Source organism: Loxodonta africana, chromosome 14 (genome assembly GCF_030014295.1).
Source record: "Loxodonta africana isolate mLoxAfr1 chromosome 14, mLoxAfr1.hap2, whole genome shotgun sequence".
Taxonomy (NCBI): Eukaryota; Metazoa; Chordata; class Mammalia; order Proboscidea; family Elephantidae; genus Loxodonta; species Loxodonta africana.
In genome coordinates this window covers 82,029,180-82,045,219 of record NC_087355.1, presented here as the reverse complement: position 1 = coordinate 82,045,219, position 16,040 = coordinate 82,029,180, and the positions used below count along the sequence as shown (strand labels likewise).

General features: G+C 49.0%; 1 protein-coding gene across 4 annotated transcripts in view; it reads left to right on the top strand.

Annotated features, from left to right (window-relative positions):
- NDRG1 (N-myc downstream regulated 1) overlaps positions 1 to 11,826 on the top strand; it is a 56,589-nt gene extending 44,763 nt beyond the window's left edge. For all 4 annotated transcript variants that reach the window (XM_010588512.3, XM_010588513.3, XM_010588510.3 and 1 more), the window contains 6 exons: positions 307 to 363; positions 1,305 to 1,356; positions 3,584 to 3,631; positions 4,636 to 4,671; positions 5,798 to 5,849; positions 9,895 to 11,826. In XM_010588512.3, the coding sequence (XP_010586814.1) occupies positions 307 to 363; positions 1,305 to 1,356; positions 3,584 to 3,631; positions 4,636 to 4,671; positions 5,798 to 5,849; positions 9,895 to 10,106 (457 nt within the window). In that variant the 3' untranslated portion in view covers positions 10,107 to 11,826. The remainder of the gene's footprint in view (positions 1 to 306; positions 364 to 1,304; positions 1,357 to 3,583; positions 3,632 to 4,635; positions 4,672 to 5,797; positions 5,850 to 9,894) is intronic.
- Positions 11,827 to 16,040: the final 4,214 nt, after the last annotated feature.

Genomic DNA, 16,040 nt, shown 5'->3' with positions numbered 1-16,040 from the left:
AGAGGACTTGGGTTTGGGGGAAGGGTGGGGAACAGATGAGAGTGGAAGCTGGGAGACCATTTAGGAGGCTGTTCCTTTTAGGGGACAGTGAAGCTGCTGTCTCTGTAATCACTTCTATGGACACCAAGAGGCTGGGGCATTGGGAAAAAGCTGCATGACCTCGCACACATTGGGGATGGTGGTACTTGGCCACAATGGCTAATGGCGGGTCCCCCGGGGCTTGAGCGGGGTGGGTTGGGGAGGGGAGCTGGGGACTTCCTCCAAGGGAAGGTCTACTGATGCTAACAACACATCTTGTTGCCGTAGCCGGCGGGACCTGGAGATCGAGCGGCCCATGCCGGGAGCCCACACTGTCACCCTACAGTGAGTTGCTTTTCTCTCCCTCCCCAGGTACAGTCAGGGCAGCCCACTGTCCAGTTAGTCATGCTTGTAGTTGAGTTGCAGAAACCAAAACCAAACCCATTGCTGTCAAGTCGATTCTAACTCATAGCAACCCTAAAGGACAGAGTAGAACTGCCCCATAGGATTTCCAGCGAGTGGCTGGTGGATTCAAACTGCCAACTTTTTGGTTAGCATCTGAGCTCTTAACCACTGTGCCACCAGGGCTCCATTGCTAGCAGGTCCTTTTTTCTGAGTATGGTGGAGTTGCCACACTCCTGGTATGGCTTTGAGCATGACCCGGTCTGCCCGGTCTTCTGCTTGTATGGAAGACTTGAATCCCTAGGATGTCCCCATTACCTAGGTTGGAGCCTTTAATCTCACCCATGTCAAATGTTGTGTTAGGCTTAGCTTCACAGAGCCTAGAGATGAATAAGACACAGGACCCACCCTAAAGTGCTCTATAAATCTAGGAGGAGAAGACAGTCATAGACACAACTAACTGTGATTCACCAGTAACAGCTGCGTCTTTTCATTGTTCTCTGAGTGCGCCATGTTGTTTGACATCTATACCTTTTTACACGCCATTTCTATTGTCAGTTGTGCCATTCTTGTCTGTGGTCTTGATTACCAGCAAAGTCTTTCTCATCCTTCTTTGAAGAGAGAGTGGCTTTAAAATAAAAAGCATCAGGGTAAAGAAATGCTTAACTTATACTAAAGTATAAATAACTACCAGCCATCTTCTCCCAAGAGCAAAGCAGAGGATGGAGGGAGGGTGACAAAAAGAGGAAAGGGTACTGGGGAATGCAGAAATCAAAATGAACGTTTTTATAATCCTGTCCCCATCCTGGTAGGTCCGAGAGTGTGAGAATCTTGAAATGAACCTCATGCTAATTAATTCTCCACCCTTCTCCCCCTACCCCCAGGTGTCCTGCGTTGTTGGTGGTTGGGGACAGTTCTCCTGCCGTGGATGCTGTGGTACGTAGAAATCAAGCTGTTGTTGAGCTAGGAGTTCCACTGCTCTGGTGGCTTCCTTGCAGTCTCTCCTGTTTTCTCCCCTGTGAACTACCAGCACACGTGGTCTGAGAGTGGGGAGCATGCTCTGTGCTTGGAAGAGCCCAGAAGTGGAGACTAAACTCTCCACCAAAACAGAGGGGGCCTGGGGGAAGATGGTACAAGAACACAACAGAACATTTGGGGCAGTTTTTCCAGCAGGAAGGGCCCATGGGTTTGGGGTCTTCAACTGTTTCCACCCCACCTGTCCCTTAGCAACCGGATGACCCTGGCCAAGGTCCCAGCCTCTCTGATCCTTTCCACTTCCTGTTCTGAAAATGAGTTTCCCACTTACCGCCAAGGGCTTATGGAGGGATTTAATAAGATAAAGTAGTAACCGCTTAATGAGAGTTAGTCTGTAGTTTCGTATCTATTTAGGTTAATGATTAGTTCTGAGTGAGATTCAAAATGCCTTCTCTCTGGGAAGGAAGCAAAGGGACCTTCGTCTGTGGTCCAGCTCCTTGAGCCAGATGTTGCTCCAGATGTTTTGTAGACACCCTGTGAGATTGGCATTAACTGAGGCTCAGGGAGGTAATGAGTGGCTCAAGAGCAGAGGCGAGATGCTATGGGGTCCCTGAGGGGCTCCCAACGAGGGCTCTCTTCCCCATGCCCTGCCTCCATTATGGCCATCCACTCCCTCATCGGTGTGTGGGGCTCCTGGCTCAGATCTGCCTCCCCTGTGCCTGAGGCAGGAGGGGAGGGTCTGTTGGAGGGGAACCGAGGCATCCAGGTGAACACCTGCCTGGGGGGTTATGGTTTGTGAAGGTCTCTTTTCAGAGGCTTCTAAGGGCCACACCCCGCCCTCTCACCCCATTCCTTCTGGGACAGGGAGTGAGCCTGGCCGTGATGAGGTGGGGATGGGCACTGGGCAGGAAGTGGGCCCTGGGCAGCCCTTAAAAGAGAGCTGTGTCTCCCTGAGATGAGGGATGTGAGGACCGAGAACTGAGGCCTGAGCTTTGATGTCTGCTTAGTTCAACAGCCCAAGTTGGGTTGATTCTGGGTGGAGTAACCCATCCCTCTGTCCACCTCCGTCCCCCCTCTGCCCCCACTAGGCCAGGTGACATCTTTGAAATGCCATATTGGCCTTTGGGCAGAGGGCCCAGCTACCAGCTTCCTTCCCTGGTGACTGTCAGTCCTGGTTGCTTGGCAATAGGCCCTCTATCTTCTCTCCCAAGCCCCTCACTGGCAATCTGCTTCCCGTTGGCTTGTTTATATGTCTGTGTTTGTCACTTGGCTTCCGGTCTACGGGGCCCTCCTCGCATTTGGGGATCAGGTGGGTCTTTCAGATCCAGCTAGTACCTGGTCATTTGGCAGGGGAACAGAGGCACCTGGGGAGTGGGGCTTGGGGAAGGCTTTCTGGCTCATTTCACCCCTTAATTTTCACCTGCAGTATTGTGGAGGCAAAGGGAGGACTCTCTGCTTCCGATATCCCCACAGCTGGGGCGACAGGAGACTTAGGGCTGTTGGCCAGAGTCGTAGGGTGATGGAGTGCCATGTGCAGTGGGCTGCAGAGTAGGGTTTGCAGATGTTTGTGAGGTAAAGATGTGGGCTGTCTTAATGAACCATGAGTTTCTTGTGGGGTGACCCAGTGGACATAATCACAGGATGCATCAATAGAGATATATTGTTCTTATCAAGGGAGGTGATAAGCAACTTTGAACAGGTTACATACAAGTGTTCTGTCCTTTTTTTTTTTTTTTTTGTCGAGACAACCATTGACAAAATGAAGAGAGAAATCAGCTTGGTGGCTCTGATTCCATATGAAGAAGAGTTGATGAAACTGGGGAGGTTGATCCTGTAGAATCACCAGCAACAGATGGTTAAACAAGGCCATTCATTTAGCAGATAATTCTGGAGCACCTTCAACATTTTAGCTAATCTTTGTAACAACCCTTTAAAAAAGACAAATCTCCATTTTATTGACGAGGAAACAGACTCTAAACAAGTCCCTTGTCTAAGGTCACAGAGCTAGTGAAGGCAGGGCTGGGACTTAACTCACATCTGTTTGATCCCAAAGCCCACACTCCTTCTTCTATACCAATAGGAATATTAGCGTTTCTGACAATGGTGCGGAGTGGCAGGGAAGGGAAAAGGTTGTGACTTTGGCTCCGGGTAGAAAATGAACATGTTTTCTCTTCCTTCCCTTGTACAGGTGGAGTGCAACTCTAAACTGGACCCAACGAAGACCACGCTTCTCAAGGTACAGGGAAAGAATGGCACTTTGCATTTTTTCTATCTTATAAACCCCCATGTTTTCTGCAGAATTGTCTCTGGTTGAGGCAACGCTGGTGGTCAGAAACCACAGAAGTAATTTACTTAATTTATTTCCTCACAACCATATATTGGGCACAGGTTGGTAATCTGAGGCTGCCAGGGTGAGACGACCCCTCTCTGGGACCCCAAAAATCCCCAGACCACAAGGAGTAGGGTGTGTCCTAACCCAGTCACAGTGGTGTCCTTTATAAGAGAGGAGATGAGACACAGAGAGACCTCCGTTGTCACCATTGTTCTTCTTCTGTGTCTCTGTGTCCAAATTTCTCCCTTAGAAGTTAGGACACCAATCATTGGACAGGGCCCATCCTAATCCAGTATGACCTCATTTTAACTTGATTTTATAGGTCACCACCACAGGTGCGGGGGGTTAGCAAGTCAACATATCTTTTGGGGGGACACAATTCAACTCACAACACAGGGCAAGTGACCCGTCTAAGGTCAGGTGGCCAATTTTATGTCTGAGCCAGGATTAGAACCCACTTCAGGCTGATTCTAGACTCCGCTACTCACCACCCGGCTCTCTGAACCTGCCTCCTGGTGTTAAAGTTCTAGGGTCTGGTCATTTAGTTTTCATCGGGCTGAGAACTGCCCCAGGTTAGCATGACCCTGAGGCTAACCTCAGGATCTGACCTCGACCTTCTCCGCGGGGCTTAGGATGGCTGCAGGCTTCTTCCCTCTCACCAGTGCCTGGCGCATCATAAGTTAAAAGTAATTGCTTCCAGGAAGACACAGGCAGATGCTGCAACAGAGAGTAGACAAGAGCAGCAGCAGCCTTGCCGGGAAGGGCTGGGGGGTTCCCCCATGCACACCTCTCCGCGGGGCACATCGCGGGCGGGGCAGGGACAGGCTGGCGCCCTTCGGAGCTGGCTCGCGGCGCCGGGGCCCGGCTGGCTCCGCGGCGTGGGCACTGACCAGCTCCCTCTCTCCTAGATGGCGGACTGTGGCGGCCTCCCGCAGATTTCCCAGGTGGGTTGCTGCTGTCACCTCCAGTACCTGCCACCACCCCGCGGGGGCAGGCGTGTCCCCGGGTCACTATGACATCCGATGGCAGTTTGTGGACAGATGACCTTTTGTAAAAGCCGTTCGCCCTTGCGGACTGACTCGACCTTCCCTGTGCAGTAGATGCCACTGGACTTTCCGGCTTCTGGGACTTGTCCACGTGGACACGGCTTAGCAGTAGTGGATCCCAAAGCCCGCGTTCACGCCGTCGTCCCACATGGCCCACGCCCCAGGCTTCTGCTGCAGCCACGGGCTCCCCAAAGCAGAGGGAAGGGGGGGTGAAAACAGAGTGTGTGGGCGTGCGCGTGCACGTGCGACCATACCGACAAATGCGCAGGCACGTGTGAACTTCCCGATAAATGCCCTGCTTTGCTGCACAGTAATAGACCCTCTCATCCCCCACCAGCCCAACGAACACATTCACTTTTGGACTATATTATAATTTTATGTCATTGCAGTGGTATATTCTATTTTAAAATGTACCATTATGTGAATTTTTGTTTTCTTTTTCACCGAATCCTACCCTGTCTTTCTTTTGTTCGTCCAGTCCTGAAAGGGACTTCCGAGACCCTCTAATCCCAAGGTTCCTCAATAAATTACAGCTGAGCCAGCGTGGGAGGGGGGCCTTGTCTAGCGGGGTGTGCATACCTCTGTCCTCCAAGTATGATAACCCTCTAGGGAGCTCCGGCCCTCCCTGGAACTGGGGAGTCTTGGCTCTGAGTGCTGCAATGAGGGATGATGGCTCAGAGGCGGAGCTGGACGCAGGACAGTGCTTAGCAGCTGGACTGTTCCAGCAGACGCCAGCTTCTTTTTGAGGTTCACTTGGTGGTCTGAAGAAAAGCTGAATGGTGCTCGGGGCAGCCAGAGAAGCAGACCTCTCTCTGCATCAGTGGATAGTGAATCTCAGATCTCTGCTCTGGGCCCCTTCCTGCTACAGCATTTTATTCCAGAACTCAGCACAGAAGTAGAGACATTAGTGGAATGTCTTGGGCCAGGCTCTCTAATGAAGGTGACCACAGGCGTGGTTGCATGTGGTCATCGGTGATCTAGGCCTCCAGGGACTAACGGAGCTTCCCCTCCCTTCCTCTTGCAGCCAGCCAAGCTTGCTGAAGCCTTCAAGTACTTCGTGCAGGGCATGGGATACAGTAAGTATGGCACTGGCCAGCGGGCAGTGGGCCAAGGGGCAGGTGTGGGAGTTGGCAATGCCATGCTTTGAGTCAGATTTGGATGAGCCCTTTTTATCGCCTTGGCCAGCCTCAGCTCTTTGCAAACTGGGCAGGGCAGCGGAAGAACCATTCCGGTGTGTGGGGGGTGAGCAGCAGCCTAGAGAATCTAGACTCTCTTTTGCACCATAATGGCCGTTTATCCTCCAATGTTGAGCAGAAGTTGTCTCACATCAGGGAAGTTTTTAGGTTTAGTTGAGGGCTATCTCTTCAAGCACCAAGAAGTCAACAAGCAGACAAACAGTGGAAATATTTTTAAGTTTGATTACGGGCTTTCTTAAGAGACTACCAGTTGTAGTGACGATGAGGAGGATGGTAGTCATGATGGTGGTGCTGATGATGATGGTGGTGGTAATGATGGTGGTGCTGACGGTGATGGTAATAATGGTGATGGTGATGGTGATGGTGGTGGCGGTGATGGTGATGGTGGTGATAATGATTATGGTGGTGGCGGTGACGGTGATGATGGTGATGATGGTAGTGGTCATAATAATGGCGATGATGAAAGGGTATTAATAAACCCTCTATCTTTTCTCATTTAACCATCACAATAATCTAATGAGATATTCTTATCCTCACTTTTCAAGTGAGGAAACTGGGCTTTCAGAGATTGAACAGGGACTAGAGTGGGATCTGTGAAAGATCTTTGAAAGCTCCGTGTGAGTGGGCGATAAAGTTGCCTATATTTAAGACCTATCATAAGGGGGTTAAATCATTAGATTTGGGAATCTAAGGGTAAGTAGAATTCACCAACTTGCCACTTCTTGCCCTGTGGCTAGAGTTTATTCTTTAGTTAGATACAAACAGCCTTTTCTCAGAAATGGTGTCCCATGCTTAGGACCAACCAAAAGCCCATTGCTAGCAAGTCAGTGGTACAGACAACGTCAAATCTGAACCTCGATGTTGAATAGCAGCCACAATCGATGCTGGTTCCAGCACGGACATCTCTGCTTTGGTCCTTTCTTTCTACTGCTTGGAGAAAAAAAAAAAAAATTTTTTTTTTTTTTATCTTAACTAGGCAGCCTTTGGACTTCCAATCTCTTTTATTTTTTTATTATTTTTTGTTTGTTTTTATTTAGAACAGTAACGGGCATGTTTGCTAAACCAACCACAGGCCTCAGATTGGCCTCAGCCACATCTAGTTTCCAGCAAGGCTGGACCAGGGAAGGGGTGAGCCTGCTTTCCATGCCTCAAGCAGGATCCGTGACCCAAGGTGCCCTCTTCCAACAGAGCACGTTTCCCTGTGGGCCTCCCGCCTTTGTAGTGCCTTCCCTGTGGGCCAAGAGCACCGGCCCAGGCAGTAACTGGAGAAAGCCACTGGACAGCCTTGTTGACCTTGCAGGGCGTGAATCGCAGTGCATTTCTCTTGGACCTGCTATGGTTTTGGATTTCTGCTTTGAAAGTATATTCTGGGGAGAAAGGAGGTGAAAGCCAGGCCTTGTTTTTTTCCCCTCAAATAAGCTTCTATTTCCAGAAATCCAAAGCGTCCTGCAGGTTATGAGGAGACAGCAGGAAAAGCTATACTTCCAAAGGCACGAACTAAGAGATAACCCATTGACTCATTGCCATCGAGTTGATTCTGACTCATAGGGACCCTATAGGACAGAGTAGAACTGCCCATAGGGTTACCGATGCTGTAATCTTTACAGGGCAGACTGCCACATTTTTCTCCTCTGGACAGCTGGTAGGTTCATACCCCTGAACTTTCAGTTAGCAGGTGAGCACTTGACCAGTGCACCACCAGGGCTCCTTAACCAAGAGAGAGAAAGTAATGATTTATTGAGCACCTACTCAGTATGGCGGGCCAGGCCTGACTAGACCTTTGCATGCGTGACATCTAGTATGCAATTCTAATTGCCATAGCCCAGGGGACTAGTAAAGCTCTGTATTCCAGGTCCAGAAATAGGGCTCAGAGAGAGTATATGAAGGACAGATCACGGATTGACCCCAATTATTTGCAGATCCAATAATTAGCTCCTTAAGGAGGGATTAATTCTCTTTGTGGTTGTCAGCCACAAAAGGCCAAACCATATGCCTGCTGAATGAATGAAGTAACCCTTCATGCTCATCTGTATTTGTCAGCTGCCTCACGCTGTGAAGTTCCTTATTCATTGTGGCCTTCTCAGCAACACTTCAGCTGAGTGGTGTATTAGCTTCCTGTGGCTACTGTAACAAATGACCACAACCTGGGTGACTTAAAACAACAGAAATCTGTTATCTCAGAGCTCTGGAGGCTAGAAGTTTGAAATCAAGGCATCAGCAGGGCCATGCTATCTCCAAAGGCTCTGGAGGAGGATACTTCCTTGCCTCTACTGGCTTCTGTGGTCACTGGCAATGCTTAGTTTTCTGTGGCTTATAGATACAACACTGCCTGGGTCTTCACATGGTGTTCTCCCTGTGTGTCTCTATTTCCTGTCCCATAAGAATGCTAGTCATTGGATTAGGGCTTTGCCCCCCTCGAGTATGACTTCATATTCTTTTAAGTAATGACAACTGCAAAGACCCTGTTTCCAAATAAGGTCACATACTGAGGTTCCAGGTGGACACGAATGTTGGGGGTCACACTATTCAACCCAGTATAGGTAGGGTAGGCTATTCTATCCCCATTCTACTTTTCTGGCCACCTGTTATGTGCAAGAGTGTTTTAAGTCTTGGGGAAGGTCCGGAGCCTTGCTGGCTGGGAGCTGATGAGCTTCTCTGGGGAAGAGAGAGACAAGTCACAGCTCTGCCACAAATGCGCTGTAGGTCCTTAATTTCCTCACCTGTGACATGCAGGGGTCAGCCAGCTGAGCTCAAATGTCTTCCCCACTCCAGCGGTCGCTGACAGTGTGGGGTAGTGGCAAAACAGAAGTGCTAACAATAGAGGAATTGGTGTTAATATCCCCATTGTACAGATGGAGAAAGTGGGAGCTCAAAAAGGGACACTTCCAAAGTCACACAGCTACTGTTGATCCATGTTACTTGTGGACTCCGTATTTGTAAATTCACTGTAACCCCCAAATCAATACTCAGGGCACTTTCATGGTTATGTGTGGATATGGGCAGAGGGGCAAAAAATTTGAGTTGCCCAACATACACATTCCCAGTTGAGGTTGAACAGGTGTCGTTCTGCCTTCTTATTTCAGCTCTCAGACTGTCAACAAGTGTGCTGGCCACGCTCTATTTCTGCCTGTCCTTTGCCTTTTTTGTTGGTGATTTCACTGTTGAAAGCCTCCAAGTGTAGTGCTGAAGTACTGTCTAACATTCCTAAAGGCAAGAAGGCTGTGATGTTCTTTACAGAGAGAACACCTGTGTTAGGTAAACTTCACTCAGGCATGAGTTACGGTGCTGTTGGCCATGAGTTCAGTGTTAATGAATCAACAAGATGTGTATTAAATAAGGTGCCTCTGAACAGAAACACACATAAAAGAAGATTATGTATTGATTGGTTGGTGAAAATGTTGTGACCAGAGGCTCACAGGAACCTAGCCCTGTATTTCCCCTAGAGCAGTAGTTCCATATCTGCTAATTCAGTGTTTGCAGTGACTTTTTAGAACATGTTGTTAGTTGCCGTCAAGTCAATTCCAACTCAAGGCAACCCCAGGTGTAGAGTACAACTGCTCCACAGGGTTTTCAAGGCTGTGACCTTTTGTAAGCAGATCACCAAGCACTATGAATAGTGAGAACTGACTGTATTAAGTCAGTGATGGAGTTGGAGTTCAAATCCAGATCTGGGTTAAAGTCACTTACTGTGTGATCATAACTCCATTACCCTGTCTGAGCCTCACCTTCCACCTCTGTGGATGAACGCAGGGACAACAGGTTGCCCAGCAGCTCATAGCTATGGGATGGGAATGGAACACGGAGTGTGTTTGGCCAGGGTCTAGCACAGAACAGGCATCATGGGTCACCGTGTGCAGGACATGCAGCCCCCTCCCAACCTGGATGCTGTCTCCCACCCCCTAACCAGCTGTGTCTCTCTCCCCAGTGCCCTCCGCCAGCATGACCCGCCTGATGCGGTCCCGCACGGCCTCAGGGTCCAGTGTCACCTCCCTGGAGGGCTCCCGCAGCCGCTCCCACACCAGCGAAGGTGCCCGCAGTCGCTCTCACACCAGCGAAGGTGCCCGTCTCGACATCATTCCCAGCTCCAGCGCCACTGGGAACAGCACTGGGCCCAAGTCCATGGAGGTGTCCTGCTAGGCAGCCTTGTGGCCTCCGTCCCTGGACTTGGATCTGTAGCAGCCCCCTCCCCTCCGGTCCTTCCCTCCCCACTGCCAGCCATGCGCACATAACTTGGCATTAATCCAAAGCTTATTTTCCAAGAGTGAGCTCTGGTGATGACAAAGTTAGATGGGTTTGGGGTGAGTCTTTCTGACGCGGGCGGGGGCAGGGGTGGACCAAAGAAAAAGAGGCATCTCAGTGGTTCTGTTTTTATTAACCAGTGGCCTGGTGGCCACCCTCCTGCCCTCCCTCAGAGACACAAAACTGCCAAAAACAAGAAACGTAGCAGTCAACACTTCATAAACCCAAGCCTGGGGTGCCCGGAGTATCCTGCTGCAAACAGGCACTTTGTCAGAAGGCCAGCCCACCCACTTCCTCTTTCCTCTCCAACTAAAAAAAAAAAAAAAAAAAAAAACTGACCCCGTTTCTGGAAACAAAACCCCTTTCGGATTTGGGAAGGGGGAGAGCAGTGAATTGTGGGTAGCGCTTTTAACTAGGCAAAACAGGAAGGGGGAAAAAAAGATGGAATTTATGTCGAGGCTACAGATTATTTGGAAAAACAAACCTACGTAGTGAATGTCAAGCGATAGATTTTTATTAAGTTGTGTGTATGGACACTCTGTAATGCTGAAGCCTTGGAGCCTGTTTTTCTGGCACCCTTTTAATGTGTGGCTAAAGTGGACGAGGAAATCGCCTGGCTTGACAAAGAGACAGTCTTGGCAAAGAGTCAGTGTCATGATTTTAAGACTTTAGCTCTGCCACCTACCCCCCTTCTATAGCCCCCACCCCACCCCACCCCAAGCGTGTGATTGTTTTCATTCGTGGGGAAGACCATATAGACTTGTAGACGCATTCTCCTAAGTGGGGGAATACGTGCCCATCAGCTGTACTGGCTGTGATGTTTTTAAATGCCGGGAAAAGGGGGGGTGATAGTATTGGGGTGGGGGGCGGTGTTTTGGGTGACTAGATGCGAGGGCTCCTTTTGGTTGTGATGTAGTCGGTGAAGTTGTCATTTCAGGGGCTCCAACCCTGGTTCCCGGGAATCTCGTGTAATCGAGTCCAGTCCAGCTTCCAACCTGTGACAACTGGAGTGTAACCTGGACTCGAGGGCAGCCTGTGCGGACCTGGTGACATTGCTCTATATCTTCAGCTGGAACTGTTTGCTCTTGAGCGGGTGGGGTTTATGTGGGGAGAGGTGGCTGAGACAATGTAAGGATGCTAGAATATATGTTCTGTGGGGCTTTCCTTCCCTCTCCTCTGCCTCCCCCTCTTCCCTGCCCAGCTAACCTCCTTTTGCTGAATGGGGCGGCCCTACTGACTGGGCGTCGTCAGCGTCGCTGTCAGGTTCCCATACTACTGCCTTTTGAGTTTCATTCCGGCTAACCTTGGATTTACTTAGGGGAAGTTTGATCAGAGTGCAGTGAACACTGTGACTCAGCCTCTGGGGCCTGGTGACTTCCAGGACCCCTGAGTTGATAGAAGGAAGCAGTCGAGCCTTCTAGGTAGCTGAGAGGCAGTGACTCAGCTGACCTGCCACCTACCACCTTGGAGGCTTCCTCTGACCTTGTGCAGAAAGGCTGGGGACAAGGCAAGAGTGGCTGAATCAAGACAGGAAGCTATCGTGTGAAAGACTTTGCAGAGGAGTTTCTTAATGAGATATTTGTATTTATTTCCAGACCAATAAATTTGTAACTTTGCAGTGGCTTGTGTCTTTTTCCTGTAGCTGAGGGGATGGTGCATGAGACATCGAGGTACAGGGACAGGTCTTTCAATGAGGGCTCGCCAGTCCTTGATACCTGGGGTCCCTGCCATGCATCCTCCACCACTTGGACCCCTTCGCCTAAGAGCAGAGCTGTTCAACAGAAATATAATACAAGCTGCGTGTGTTACCTTAAATCTTCTAGTCCACAAAGACCCGTTGTCGTCGAGTGGATTCCGACTCATAGTGACCCTATACGACAGAGTAGAACTGCCGCATAGGGTTTCCAAGGAGCGCCTGGTGGATTCGAACTGCTGATCTTTTGGTTAGCAGCCGTAGCTCTTAACCACTATGCCAGCAGGGATTCCTGCTGCAAAACCCAGTCGCCCTCAAGCTGACTCTGACTCCTCGCGATCCCGTGGGTGTCAGAGCAGAACTGTGCTCCACGGGGTTTTCAATGGCTGATTTTTCAGAAGTAGATCACCAGGCCTTTCTTCTGAAGTGCCTCTGAGTAGACTTGAACTTTCAACCTCTTAGCAGCCAAGGGGGTTAAAAAAAAAATAGTAATAACAAACCTGTTGTTGTTGCTGTGTGCTGTTGAGTTGATTCTGACTCATAGTGACTCCGTATGACAGAGTAGAACTGCCCCATGGATTTCTAAGGCTGTAATCTTTACAGGAGCAGATTGCCAGGTCTTTTCTCCCGCAGAGCCTTTGGTGGGTTAGAGCTGCTGACCTTTTGGTTAGTGGCCGAGCGCTTAACCATTGCACCACCAGGGCTCCTCATCATATAATTATCAAAATGTTAAAATTGTGACATAGTAACATGTGCTTCTTTATTCATGACTTAAGTAGGTCTAAAGGCCAATCTCATCATCATGGTTATTTCAGAGCGATGAGGAGCATACATGATACCCTGAGAAACCTGCCACAACTGTGATGAAAAGAAAAATATCTGTGATTTCAGCTGGTGATCTTACTGGGGTTTGTTGCCTACGTTTAGCTAGAAGGAAATGCTAAATTTCAGCTAGAGGTCAGTAAAGACAAAGATGTGTTGTTCTCATTCAAGTTCATGACCCCTGAATTCTATCTGCAGATCCCCTGAGGGTCTGTGTGCCCCAGGCAGAAACCCTGGTTTAGAGGTAGCAGGGAAGAGCACATTTATTCGATAAACATAGGGGTGCCCTCTCTGTGTCTGATAAAGGGCATGGTGGAGGAGCTAGCAAGCGATCACCAGAGCACTGGGTGTGCACATCACTTTAAGGAAGTGGGGACAGTCGCTGAGACCCACTGGGTCTGCCTAGGTTAGCTCCCCAGAGCTCAGGCTTTGCAGAGGGAGTGAGCTGCTTCAGGTATTTGCGTGCACGACCGTATGTAGACAGTGCGTTCTGCCAGCTGGGGGTCTATTTCTGTGCTCATAGCTGCTTGTTTTGGTTTTGATCCTCGGACCCTTGGATTTCAGCAACAGCTGGGCAGCCATGTCTGCACTGAGACTAGCCAGGTCCAGAATCTGTAGGGGTGGGCAAGGCCTCCAACTGCCCTCCTCAGGCACCACCTCATTACTACAGTCTTTGGATGGGTCCCTAGATGTAGCCTAAACCCATATCTGTCTTGGGGCTCCTTAGGCGCATGGACACCCCTCAAATGTGTCCCATGTAGAATCCAAGGGCAGAAAGTGAGACCTAGCCTTTTGGGGTTAGAGATGGGATCGGGGAAGCGGTAGAGTGAGTAGGTGAGCCACCTTACTAACATCAGATTTCTCTGCTTCCCTGAGTATAAAATGGCGGCCCTAACCCAACAACTGACTGCATGACCTTCTGGTTCTTGGGCCTCAAACCAATCAGATCTCTTTGTCTCTTAAGGGGAAAAATCTAATTGGCCCAGCTTGCTCAGGTGCCCACTCCCTGTCCAATCAACAAGGACCGTGGTCATGCTACCCTTCCCCTCAAAACACAGCAGGGGCTCCCAGGGATTACTAAGCTGCGTTGACTGAATTGGCCTGTCCTTTACACAATTAAATCCATCTCCAGCCAAATTCCCTGCAGCAGATCACGCCCTTCCTCATCTCTGGTCTGGGAAGTGTCTCCAAATGCCCTGCCCCCCCGCCAAGCACCTGCCACATGACATCGGCCCCCTGTGGAGATGGCCTCAGCAGTGCTTTGGACATTTGTAGTGCACATCAGCTGACTTGCCCTCCTCCAACAAGGCCATGAGGGATCTCTTAGTCTTGTGTGGCCAGGGCCAGCGCAGTGCCCAGCACACACTAGGAGATTTTTGTTAAATAAGCAGCATGCTTCCTCTAAGAACAGTGGTATTAGCGTACATTATAGTCTCTTTCCTTTTTGTTTTTTAGTTACTTTTCTGTAAGGAGAAGCTAGTCTTGCTTCATAGTTAAGAAAATCCAGGCTCAAAGAGATTAAAGGGCTTGTTCAGCCATTTCTAAAGTGGTTGACATCCTTTCACAGTACACAGAACCCACCACGAATGCAACCAAGTATTGATGTCCTGGGATTACAGAGCACCCGTTAGTTCCCAGGACTAACGCTGTGGATACCCATAAGGCTTTTATTGCCTGTGGGAGTGTTTGTCTCTCCATTAAGTGGTCCCACTCGACTTGGGCGACCTGCTTTTAGGATGTCTTGTGTCTGGCTTTTAATTGGTCTACCGCCTCCTTTGCTAGGAGGCTGACATTTTGTCATTGCTATCAGTAAGCTTGCTTCTAGAAAGTTCCCCACACATTTTATTAGTTATGGACTAAGAAACTTACATTGTTAGCATTGTGTGAAAAACAGGAGCCGTGAGGTTCAGCGTGGAGATCAGGAGGCATTCTTTATAGAATATAACTTTTAAAACAGTCCGTGGGCTTGGCGACAGCTCTTTCATCTCCTTAGAAGATATTGTTCACTTGGTTCTACTTTTAGAAAGAGCCCAGACACAGCTAGAGCTCAGAATTCTGAATATGTGAAAGGCTTCTGTATTTTCCTTTAGTCAGTAGTGAGCTATGGGAAACACTGGCATTTTGGTATATGCTCTTTTCCCACCATTATACATTTTTTCTGGCCATTTTCTCTGAATCTCATGTTTCCCAAGACTTCAATCATCTGATATCACCAGAAATTTCCCCCAAAAGACTACAGATTCATCTTAATCTGAGGCACCCACAGGACTCCACAATCTAGCTTCCAATGAAAAATATGAGTATGCTTCAGAATAGAAGCCATGCCTGTGACAATTATTTCTCTATTGGCATTGCTTCTCCCCTTGACTTTCATTCTAATATAATGTGTCAGGGAGGTGGGAGATGGTAGCTGGTGCGAGGGGTGTGGCCAGAAGATATTACGAGAGTCCTTGGCTTCGTTTATCCCAGCCGTCTACACATTTGTTCACATAGACAAGCATATACTGTGTACTGAGCGGGGCTTGGGAGACAGAAGAGAATAACACACCATTCCTGCTTTAAAGAAGCTGGTTTTTAATCAATTTAAAGCATAAAATAATAACAAGAATCAAATAGTTAAGGGAACAAGTGATCTATGATTAAAGTAAAAGAAGATTTCACCAAACACTGGTGACACTTTTTCTTATATTTGTCATTTTGAGATAGGACTACCTAAGTAAAACACATGCACACACACACACACAGACTTAAATTCTTACTATAACCTTGATGGTTATAACAATAGATCTGCTTTTTAAGGGCCTACGATGTGCCGGGCACTCTTCTGAACTGTTTGCGTGCACTACCTTTACATCATCCCATCAACATCACCAGAAAGTAGGTACAGTCATATCCATGCTTCACAGCGGAGGAAGCTGAGGCTCAGACAGATTAAGTGACTTGTTCAGTAAGGCAGGAAGTAGACCAAGATCCATCTGACTGCCAAAGTCAGGACTGTTCCCACTGTGTCATGCACCCTCTCTCCCACTTCTTTTCACTCCCTGTGTTCCCTAAGGCAGCTGTCCGTACATACCCCATCTATCCTTCCATCCAACCAACCATCCACCCATTCATCCATCCGTCTGTCCATCCATTCAACCAACCAACCACTGTTCACCCTGCCCTGCCTTGTGCCAGGCACTGTGGATGCAGTGATAGCCCCTGACCTCAAAATACCAACAGTCTAGTGAGGAATACAGAAAGGCATTGAATAAATAAGGACTTCGAACCAGTTGTTCTGATTCAAACCCCTGCTGAGAATTTGCATTTCCACCCCA